At 47.0% G+C, this 12,219-nt stretch overlaps 1 protein-coding gene across 1 annotated transcript in view; it reads left to right on the plus strand.

The window, feature by feature from the left end:
• Positions 1-12,219, plus strand: part of LOC143288409 (pre-mRNA-processing-splicing factor 8) — a 60,570-nt gene that overhangs the window by 32,166 nt on the left and 16,185 nt on the right. The window contains exons 28-32 of the mRNA XM_076596844.1: positions 324-459; positions 1,362-1,531; positions 9,096-9,225; positions 10,084-10,230; positions 10,829-10,989. Of these exons, the coding sequence (XP_076452959.1) occupies positions 324-459; positions 1,362-1,531; positions 9,096-9,225; positions 10,084-10,230; positions 10,829-10,989 (744 nt within the window). The remainder of the gene's footprint in view (positions 1-323; positions 460-1,361; positions 1,532-9,095; positions 9,226-10,083; positions 10,231-10,828; positions 10,990-12,219) is intronic.

The following is a 12,219-nucleotide window of genomic DNA, read 5'->3' on the forward strand; positions in this document are numbered from 1 at the left end:
CCTGTCTGGCTGTGACTGTGGTATGAATGTTTATCTGGTTGATGGGTTATGCCCAGTTTCAGCCTCCACCACAACACCCTTCTGTTTCCCCCCTTTCCCCATCAAAAGAAAATAAAAGTGGGGTTGGGTGGGGATGGGGTCATGATGTATTGAATGCTGTAGTTGTTTTTGCTTATGTCTTAAAATATAGATGCAAGAGCTGAATGATCAGATTAGTGGACTTAATCCAAGGGTCCTGGGTCCAAATTCACATGCAAATTTTTCATTATTTTGGGGAGGACCGTGGAATGTCACCATAATACTCTGTGCGTATGTGTGTGCAGACGTCTGACCCTGGAGGACCTGGAGGACAGCTGGGACCGGGGCATTCCACGCATCAACACCCTCTTCCAGAAGGACAGGCACACCCTGGCCTATGACAAGGGATGGAGGGTGCGCACTGACTTCAAGCAGTACCAGGTGAGTGACATCCCCTGCTTCACATCATCGGGTGGGGGGGGGTGTTACAAGGAGTATATCCGATCTGATTTATGCGCTTAGTGTGTGCCTAGAATGGCAAAGTGAGAGTTGTATGTATGATTATTGGTTTCTCCACTGCAATGGGAATTCATTCACAGCTTTGTCTTTTGTGAAAGACTATGAATCTCAAACTAGGAGGCAAGATTGTGCCGACTCTTAGTGCTACAGCCTTGGGGGCAAGTTGGCCTTCCCCAGTGCTGACTGTCCAAAAACCCTCTTGGCTGAGAGTGTGGGAATGTAACCTGGGCAAGATTCCATTCACAGTAATCAAATTCTGTCCCAGATATGTGGGACAGCAGTTGCCTCCACTGCTGTTTTGATGGTCACTGTCAGACAGGGCTGTTATACAAGTGTGTGCAAATGACTCGAGTGTGTAATGCACAAGAAATGCAGCTGAGCAGAAACGGAGTAGTTCCATGGGGAAATTCTGTGGAAGAAAGCAAGAAATGTTTCAGGATTGTGAGGTGTAACTGTTTAGGTGGAAATTTACAAGAATACACAAATAAAATATGAACACTTAAGTACTGACGTAAACAAGGCAGAGACATAGCAGGAAGTTCACAATTGTACATGCAGCAAAGCATCCACATAAGACGTAGACACAGGAAAAAAAAAGAGAATGACATCAGGTATTTATCAGCTCACGATCATTCGTACAGAGTGAATTTGGCAAGACACAGAGAGTCACTTGTGAGTAAAATCTCAGAACAATTTTAAGTTTGACAGTTAATATCTACCATTCTAACTGTTAAACCATCCTGACTCTTGCAATATAACCTTGTCTAAACCATCTTGTAGGACACAACCCAGTGTGAACCGTATCTGACGTGTTGCTGTGACAGGTCCTGAAGCAGAACCCGTTCTGGTGGACCCACCAGCGCCACGACGGCAAGCTGTGGAACCTGAACAACTACCGCACGGACATGATCCAGGCCCTGGGAGGGGTGGAGGGCATCCTGGAGCACACCCTCTTCAAGGGAACCTACTTCCCCACCTGGGAGGGTCTCTTCTGGTGAGAGCCACACACACGCACACTTACACACACACACACTTTGAAAGGATGTTACTGCCGTTCACAGGTTCATTGGGAGGGTCTTTTCTGGTGAGAAACACACATACATACACACACACACCTGTCTTTGAAAGGATGTTACTGTCCTTGATAGATGCTTTGGGAGGGTCTTTTCTGGTGAGAAACACACACACACACAGACACACACACACTCACAAACACACACGTACACCCACACCTGTACACACACACATACGTGTCCATTTCCAGACTCATTCTGGAGAGAAAAAAATGTTTAATTACACATACTTAACCGTGACCCAACTAGTGCAGACTCCGGCAGGGGTCTGACATTCCTGTCCTGTGCAAAGTACTATCCGCCTATGCGGAGCAGACGAAACTACGGCCGATAACCTCCCAGAAGTAGGTAACCTCCCCTTTGTCCCGCTGGTTATCGCCCTCTTTTTCCGGCAGCCATCATGACTCCTGTACCTGTGCTCTTCATACGGCTAAGTTTTTTCGTATTTTCTGTCTGTCTGTCGATCCTCTGGCGATCTTGTTTTTTGTCAAATTATGTCTCCAACCAGGTCACATAATTATGTAGCTCGATTGGGGAATCGTGCTAAAATTAAGGCGCGATCGCAATCGATTCGCTGACACTCTGGGCCCTCTACTACTGGCCCTCTAAACAACGCCAACCCGCCGCCTTCTCCACTTCCTCCGCTCCCTCCGGTCGACTCCAGACCTCCGCCACCTCCTCTGGTGACTTCTAGAGGTTTGTGGTCACACACTCAGGTCAGTGTTACCTTTCATGTCATTTTTATCGATCCGCGAACTCACTCGACGCGATCCGCGTTTTCTCGGCCCTGCCAGTCGGCAGTGTACGAGTCGATCTCCTCTATCTCTTTACCATACCCACAGTTGCACCAATGGAATGGCCACAATCCCTTGGGGACAAAAAAAAAAAAAAAAAAAAAAAGGCAGCTTGTCTTGGATCCGCACGTTAGACTGGGCCCTATGTGCGATGCGTCCGTGGTGGCGGCCGTGACATCGGATCACGCGACCCCCCACGCGGCTTGCCTCGACCGTCTCGGATCCAATAGCGACCGAGGCGTGTAGGGATGCCCTCCCCTGGTGTAGGGAGGAAGGTGGACCACTAGGGGACACGCTTGCCCATACGCGTGCACCCCCCTCCTTGTCCGGATCACCCGATCCAAGGGAGGCAACCCCTGCTTCGGCACCCTTGCCGGTGACTGCCGCAGTTATTTCCCTTGCACCGGCACTGCTCCTCGCCTTCAGTGCGAGCGTGTGCACGGTCCTACCAAGCTATGCGGTGATGACCCCATTTGCCACACCGCTGAGTGCTGCTGTTTCCCATCCACTAATGGTGTCTCAGCAAGCTACTCAACTAAACAATCAGCAACTCATCGCTAAACTTGCTGCAGCAATTATGCACCACTCTGCCTTCTGGTGCGGCGCCTTGCGCCCACAGAGCAGGTACGTGCACGCCCATTGGAACTTTGGCAGTGTTGGATTCTTCTGCCCCATTGCCTAACTCTGCTGTTTCCCAGACTGATATTGGCACTTCCACGTTGAAGTACCTCTTATATCATATCATATATCAATATCAAGGCGTGCAAGCCTGACAAGGCCTTTTACCCGCTTGAAGTGGGGAAGAAAAAGAGAGTCCCCACGTATGTCTGTTGCATTTTTCAACATTGAGTGCGCAGTGCCTGAAAAATCAGAAAATATGTGAATGAGTTTTGTTTTTAAGTTTTCACAATGAATATCAAGATAATTCTTAAAAGTATTAATACCTCGATCCTGCCTCTCGGCAGTGCTCGGGCCGATCTTGTCTATCACTTTATCCGTCAACACACAACTGACAACCGAACGTCGGTCCTCTCGCAGGAGCTATTCGCGAGATTGGACCGCCGTTCAGCAACAGGGGGATGCACATCCCACGGCAAGCCGACGGACTTGTCACCCCCTCGTCCACGACGCCCATAACACTGGATTACGGCGCCGTCATGCTACATGCCCCGACCGTCTCGCGTCCGATGGCGACCGATTCGGGTTGGGATGCCCACGGCACAAAGGGACATTATAATTATTCCCCTTGCGCTCGTTTTCACCTGTGTCGGTTACGGTGGCATCGAACCACGGACTCTCACACACAACATGACACTCCTCCCTGTTCAGCGAGGACACGTCGCACAAGGGGGATATGTGCTCTAAAGACACCTTCCTTTTCGACGATTTTCGGCGCCAAGGGAGGCAACTCCACATTTGTAACCTAGGCGCTTGAAGCTGTGGTTAGTTTCACCGACACAGCACATCACTCCTGCCCCCCGTGCTGTCCACCAACGATGTTTTCTTTCGGTTTCTCATTGGGTCCTCATGCCCAGTCAGGGACTTTACACATCTTTGCATAGCAACTGCACTTTTCTTGCTGTTTCTCAGGCTATTGGCCACAGGAAATGCATCACAATATTTCCCCTTCTATCCATTTGATTTATTATCACAAGCAACAATCACGAAATATATATATATATACATATTAAAAAAAAAAAAAAAAAAAAAAAAAAAATCTATATATATGTATATATATACATATATATATATATATACACACACATATATACATATATACGAGATATATTGCTACATTCAGACACATTCTGCTTTCACTTATAGATGCGTACTTATCCATCAGTATACACATGTGTATGTGCTTATGGGATAAGTTCAGACGACTTTCATATTAACATGTACAATTATATTTCTATCTCTATTCATTGACATCTATTCATTGAGATTCCCTACATAGCAATATAGGCACACTTGCATTTGCGGCCTTCTGTTCACAATGCCCAGAACTCTCTGCCTCTACGTACTGGCACTTTATTCATATGCGTATGTACATCTCATATGTAGGTGCATGGACAGATTCCTTTCCATTGATGATTATGCACACTTACCCACTTACTTGGGTATATCTGTGCACGCTACATGTATGCTTATACAGCCGCTTATTTCTTGTGTTTCGATCTCTTGTCATTGGCATACTTCTGACATCATCACTTGAGCTGATGGAAGTTTTTATTCCCTCGGCACATATATGTATTCATTGTCATAAATTCATCCCTACCTTGCTTTTGGAGGACGACTGCACTCACAAAAATAAAATAAAATAATAATAGCCTCATTCACGCCTGAATGTATGCTCCTTCACATTTCAGTAGGGGTTGGTCCTTTGGGATCCACACACACCCCCTTCACACCCACAGGGCTAAGAATGCCTCTCTTGGTGCAAGGACGGACAAGGCAACCCAACTCATTTGCCTGCAACAATCACCCATAAGGCTGGAGTTGCACAAGGAAGGATGAGGCAGTCCAACTTAGAGGTGCCACTCTGGACACACATGCCTTTCATTCCTTCCAAGTTTGTAAGGCATCCCTTCTTTCTCCCCTTGCCTAAAACAACCCTTGGTTGCACCACTGTGATTGTGACAAAAGCTCCACACAGGCCCTACATCCTAGCCAGCCTTCCCATGAAGAGGTGTCTATCCTGCCTTACAAGTTTTAGCGGACCCAAAAACTGCCCACTGGGCAGGAGACAATCACCCTCAGCCCATCTCTTCTACTCCTCTCTAGTAGCAGAAGGCCTGGGTCATAATTGTTTTACTCTACATTTGGGAGAAAGGCATATTGACGAGGACGGATGCGTCCCACAAAGCACAACGAACCGTCCATTAGCCACAGGGGTGTACCTTTCTGCCCACTCATACCAGCACGGCAGATGCCGCATTCAAGCACATCAGTTCACCCCATCACCTTGCTTGAACACAAATCCAGCATCAACGTCTCAAACAATTGGCATTTGAAAGCACTTTCTGCACTTAGTCTCCCCTGCCCGATCCTTTCGGCCTCTACACACAACCACTGCTGTGGTTACAGATGGCCATTCCTCCTCAAGCACTGTCTTTCCAATGAGACACTTCCAGAGGTTTCTAGCCTAGGCAGGCTATCCCATCATGGAGCCCCAGCCTTCGGTCAAGGGCCTGTCAGAGGATGACTTTGTTGTCACTTCGGAAGCAAGCACCATGTCTTTCTGACACACGGTTGCACCACAAGACCCCGTCAACTCTTTCCGGCTTCCTTACATTGCAACATAATCTGCATGGTGAACACCTTCGTCCCTGAAGCACACAGCAGCTGTTTCCTGATTTACCCATGCTGATTGGTGTCCTTCTAGGAACAGTATATGATAATCAGTCGTGTACGACAGTCTCCATCAGAACAGCAAAGGAGGCATCTGCTGTCCAGTCTATTCGGGCTGGAATTCGATTATACATTTTATAGTAGAGAGTGTTTTGCCCAAGTTGCATCCCCGGTCCCTCAATCAAGAGGGCCTTAGGACTCATCATTGGGACGGTTCCAAAAGGCTACCTAGGCCTAAGGCTACAGCACTAAGTCCCAGTGCAATTTGACTTCTAGTCTGAGAGACATAGTCATTCATGAAAGACTAAGCTGCAAATGATTTCCCTTTGCAATTAAGAAACCACTGATAATACAGCTCTCACCTTGCAGTTGGCCATACTAAAAATGTATGTCAGATCAGTGCCTTGATGTCAATAGCCAGTACAACACATCTTGAGCCACTTACCTCCCTGCCCCGCCCTGCTCCATCCCAGACTCAGTGCGCACCACTCACAGCCAGAGGCCTGTCATGGATCCGGTCCCCTTTCTCACTAAAGAACCTTCAGCAAAAATTTTCCCCATGGAAGCCCTCTTCCATTTGGGAATTCCACCACAGAATGAGACTCAGTGGCCTGTGGGCACATGAAATGCACTTCCACAGCCTGATCCAACCCAGCCATTGACTGCCGACAACTTTCTGCAGGTTACTCCAACATGCCACACTCAGGCAGAGAAGCCACCAAGCCTTCCGTATGTCCCTTCGTGATGGTACCTACCTGGGAAATTACACAACCCTGTCCCAGAGACACCAGGGACATCAAGTCTTTTGTTGCCAAATGTTTGCCATTCTATGCATAGGCAACATACCAGTGCTGTCATTTTTTGACAACGTCAAAAAAGGGGGGAGGGGCAGAAGGGGGGGAGTGCCCATCGCCTATCAGCTCGCATGGAGGAGCTCCACAGATCTGGCTGTCATGCCTGAGGCAGGCCCAACACGGTGACCTACCTCTGTCTCATGCCACAGTTTCCTTCAAACACAAAAACCACTTCCACTATCGGCCCACAAATCCGTTGTGGAATCATCAGATCAAACCACATGCGCACCTCCTTGCATTGACGCTCATCCGCGCTCATCCGCTCAGCTGTGGTCCACAGACCTCCCCCACAATACAGCTGTGGACCTCTGTCTTCTTTACCCGCACTAATGTCCTTAGGCGACACAGTACACTCTACTTTCGTCAAATTCTACTTGAGGGACACCTATCGCCTTAGGGATAATGACTCGTCGACTTCTACCAGAGAGATGTCGCACGCCTGCGGGTTGATGGCGCAAGAGCCATCGCTTCTGTGGTAGCTGCACAACAGACCATCACAGCACACAGACAGTAGAACAGGTGAGCCCTCCACCTTGTCGCGCTATTCTGCACTAGTTGGGTCACGGTTAAGTATGTGTAATTAAAAGGAAATTTTCTATCTAAAATTACGTTTAAGTAACATACTTACCGTGACCCAAATTTAAGACCCTCCCGTCCTCCCCGCTTCCTGTTCTCCCTGCTTGCTGCGCTGGTGATGGCATATTGCCGTCAAAAGAGGGCGATAACCAGCGGGACAAAGGGGAGGTTACCTACTTCTGGGAGGTTATCGGCCGTAGTTTCGTCTGCTCCGCATAGGCGGATAGTAGTTTGCACAGGACAGGAATGTCAGACCCCTGCCGGAGTCTGCACTAGTTGGGTCACGGTAAGTATGTTATTTAAACGTAATTTTAGATAGAAAATTTCCTTTTCAGAGATAAAAAGAAGCGATTTTTCAGGGTTGGATGTGGGGGGGTGAATCAGCATTGTACAGATTTTGCGTCAGCGAAGCAAAAAAAGTTATTAATTTGTCAGAGGCAAGCAAGTCAGCTTAATTATGATGGCTGCTGTAACTTGTATATATTATGCTAACCTGAACTGTATTGCAATTTGTGCACCTTTTTGTTCAGATGAGTTCAGTTCTCTCACAATGCAATGTTGGATGCTGTGGTTTGTCTACATAGTGCCAACCTGAATACCTTGTATTCAGTTGAATTCTGTTCTTTCTCAGTGCAGTGTTGTAGTAACCTTTGTGGACTGACTGATGCCTGAGTTCTGATCTCTCTCAGTGCAGTGTTGTAGTAACCTTTGTGGACTGACTGATGCCTGGTTGAGTTCTGATCTCTCTCAATGCAGTGTTGTAGTAACCTTTGTGGACTGACTGATGCCTGGTTGAGTTCTGATCTCTCTCAATGCAGTGTTGTAGTAACCCTTGTGGACTGACTGATGCCTGGTTGAGTTCTGATCTCTCTCAGTGCAGTGTTGTAGTAACCTTTGTGGACTGACTGATGCCTGGTTGAGTTCTGATCTCTCTCAATGCAGTGTTGTAGTAACCTTTGTGGACTGACTGATGCCTGGTTGAGTCCTGATCTCTCTCAATGCAGTGTTGTAGTAACCCTTGTGGACTGACTGATGCCTGGTTGAGTTCTGATCTCTCTCAGTGCAGTGTTGTAGTAACCCTTGTGGACTGACTGATGCCTGGTTGAGTTCTGATCTCTCTCAATGCAGTGTTGTAGTAACCCTACTAGTGGACTGACTGATGCCTGAGTTCTGATCTCTCTCAGTGCAGTGTTGTAGTAACCCTTGTGGACTGACTGATGCCTGGTTGAGTTCTGATCTCTCTCAATGCAGTGTTGTAGTAACCCTACTAGTGGACTGACTGATGCCTGGTTGAGTTCTGATCTCTCTCAATGCAGTGTTGTAGTAACCCTTGTGGACTGACTGATGCCTGAGTTCTGATCTCTCTCAATGCAGTGTTGTAGTAACCTTTGTGGACTGACTGATGCCTGGTTGAGTTCTGATCTCTCTCAATGCAGTGTTGTAGTAACCCTACTAGTGGACTGACTGATGCCTGGTTGAGTTCTGATCTCTCTCAATGCAGTGTTGTAGTAACCCTACTAGTGGACTGACTGATGCCTGGTTGAGTTCTGATCTCTCTCAATGCAGTGTTGTAGTAACCCTTGTGGACTGACTGATGCCTGGTTGAGTTCTGATCTCTCTCAGTGCAGTGTTGTAGTAACCTTTGTGGACTGACTGATGCCTGGTTGAGTTCTGATCTCTCTCAATGCAGTGTTGTAGTAACCCTTGTGGACTGACTGATGCCTGAGTTCTGATCTCTCTCAATGCAGTGTTGTAGTAACCCTTGTGGACTGACTGATGCCTGGTTGAGTTCTGATCTCTCTCAATGCAGTGTTGTAGTAACCCTTGTGGACTGACTGATGCCTGGTTGAGTTCTGATCTCTCTCAATGCAGTGTTGTAGTAACCCTTGTGGACTGACTGATGCCTGCAGGGAGCGAGCCAGTGGCTTTGAGGAGTCGATGAAGTACAAGAAGCTGACCAACGCCCAGCGGTCAGGTCTGAACCAGATCCCCAACCGTCGCTTCACCCTCTGGTGGTCACCCACCATCAACAGGGCCAATGTAAGAGGCTTTTGGGGATAGGGAGTAGTAGGAGTTTTTTTTTCTCTCTCCCTCAAGCATTTTTCCATGCAAGATTCTTTTTTGTTTCAAGCTTTATATTAAGCATCATCATTATGAATCAGTACATGCAAGACACAATATTTTTGATGCCGTTAAAGCAACATCCAACAAATTATCAAGTTGTAGAATGGCACAAGGATTATTTTTCTTGTTCATTGTCCTTTTAAAGTTGTTACATGTTAGTATGGATTGTTTAGTCGGTTAGGTTCTGCAGCATGCACTTGCAAAATGCCATCCTTTTGTTAAGAAAAATCAAGAAATATGATACAAGTGTTTGACTATGTTTATCTCAAGCTGAATGAATGTTGGGTTGATGTTTATTTCAGATTCTAGTTATATGAAGTCATATGTGTGGAAAATCAGTATTAGAATGGGTGTTTTGTGAGGCACTGTTCTATGTGTGGAAAATTAGTATTACAATGAGTGTTTTGTGAGGCACTGTTCATTGTGTACACATAACTTGCAGTCATTTCATAGTGTTTCATCAGGCTTAAAATCATCAGAAGACAGTTTACAGTGGTGCACCATATCCCCTGCTGAATTTTCAACTCAGCACAGGACAGAATATGTTGACGTACTCTGGAGAAGCACCAGAGACACTTGCAGAGGAAAGTCGCAGATTTCCAGTGCCCTGTGCTCACCACTCTGCAGGTCCAGACTTGGTCTGCAGAGCCACTCCCGTGTGCTAAACTAGCTGCACTGTCTTGTCTTCTTTGAAACCGGGTGACAGCCATTATTACCTAATCATTGGAAAATGCTGTAATTTTCATTTGTGACGGACGGATGTCTTTTGCGCAGGTGTACGTGGGTTTCCAAGTGCAGCTGGACCTGACAGGAATCTTCATGCACGGCAAAATCCCCACGCTGAAGATCTCCCTCATCCAGATCTTCCGTGCTCACTTGTGGCAGAAAATCCACGAGAGCGTGGTGATGGATCTGTGCCAGGTGTGTGTGTGTTGGGGGTGTGGGTGGGGAGGAAGGGGGAGGGGGCTGTTTGGTGTGTCATGGAACCAGTTTGTGACATGACCATGTCTGTTCAGTTCAGTTGAAGAGACTTGTATTGTTTACTTCCAGCAGTTGGCAGAAAATTCTCTTTTGGCTGTTCATATGCTTGTAAATATAGCTAGTTTGAAAGACTTAAGAGAGTTATTCATAATGAAATGTTGACGTCCATCCATCACAGCTGGTTATACTGCTGGTCTGTCAGTGCAGTGTATCTTCATGATGTTAAAAGTTAGGGTTCCAGGTCCTATAGCCTGTTATAGCCATTTGGGCAGTGAATTAATTTTCATTGTGTCTAGGACTTGGCATAGGAAGGTGGAGCCCAATCCTTTCCTGCTGTTTTAACCTTCCCCTTCCAAAGTCAGGTACCCATTCACACCTGGTTGGAGTTAAGAAAATTTGATAATTGCCTTTCCCAAGGACACAAATTATGCCGATACAGGGCCTCGAACCCTGATCACTGGTGAGCACCGGATCAGAAGTCCCAACACCTGGTTCTGCAACATCACCTCCTCTTCATGATGTACATGATATCTTTCAGGTGTTTGATCAAGAACTGGACGCCCTGGAGATAGAGACGGTGCAGAAAGAGACGATCCATCCCCGCAAGTCGTACAAGATGAACAGCTCTTGTGCCGACGTTCTGCTGTTCGCTGCCTACAAGTGGAACGCGTCCAGACCCTCCCTGCTGGCTGACTCAAAGTATGTTGCCTGTGTGTGCCTCAGCTGGAGTGGTTGTGATGGTTTTGGAAGGGGCGTGATCCAGGGGATACTTTGTGGTGTGGCTGTGTGCCTCAGCTGGAGTGGTTGTGATGGTTTTGGAAGGGGTGTGATCCAGGGGATACTTTGTGGTGTGGCTGTGTGCCTCAGCTGGAGTGGTTGTGATGGTTTTGGAAGGGGCGTGATCCAGGGGATACTTTGTGATGTGGCTGTGTGCCTCAGCTGGAGTGGTTGTGATGGTTTTGGAAGGGGTGTGATCCAGGGGATACTTTGTGGTGTGCCTGTGTGTGCCTCAGCTGGAGTGGTTGTGATGGTTTTGGAAGGGGCGTGATCCAGGGGATACTTTGTGGTGTGCCTGTGTGTGCCTCAGCTGGAGTGGTTGTGATGGTTTTGGAAGGGGTGTGATCCAGGGGATACTTTGTGGTGTGCCTCAGCTGGAGTGGTTGTGATGGTTTTGGAAGGGGTGTGATCCAGGGGATACTTTGTGGTGTGCCTGTGTGTGCCTCAGCTGGAGTGGTTGTGATGGTTTTGGAAGGGGCGTGATCCAGGGGATACTTTGTGGTGTGGCTGTGTGCCTCAGTTGGAGTGGTTGTGATGGTTTTGGAAGGGGTGTGATCCAGGGGATACTTTGTGGTGTGGCTGTGTGTGCATAAGCTTAAGTGGTTGCAATGGTTTTGGAAGGGGCGTGATCCTGGCAGTTTCTTTATGGTGTTGAGGCAACTCTATGCTGTTGTCTTTAGAACTGGACTTTCCTTGCTACTAGTTTGAACGCTTACCCTTCAAAGAAGCGTGATGGTTCATCAGGGGGGTGTGTGTGTGTGTGTGTGCATATTAACATGCTGATGTGAGTGTTGATATTTCACTGTAGACTTTGTTGTGTCTCTGTGGTTCTCTTACACTTTCTGTGTTCATAGATTACTTTCATGTGACTTATTTGATTGTGATCACTTTACATCACATTACATAAATTTACAACCATCTGTAAGAAAAACAGCCTATGCATACTTGTGCAAAGTTTAAAAGTTATAAAGTGTTCGATGTTTTTTTGAGGAAAACAAACACGATTTGGGGTTGTAGGGGATCTCTGTTTGTTTTGTTTTTTTGGTGTGTATATACAATATTTGGTTGGTTTGGTTCTTTGTGTGTGTTGTTGTTTTTGTTGTTGTTTTTTTAGATTTATTTTATTTCATTTTGAATGTAGAGGTGACTGAC

The sequence above is a fragment of the Babylonia areolata genome, chromosome 12, assembly GCF_041734735.1.
Source record: "Babylonia areolata isolate BAREFJ2019XMU chromosome 12, ASM4173473v1, whole genome shotgun sequence".
NCBI classification, from domain to species: domain Eukaryota; kingdom Metazoa; phylum Mollusca; class Gastropoda; order Neogastropoda; family Buccinidae; genus Babylonia; species Babylonia areolata.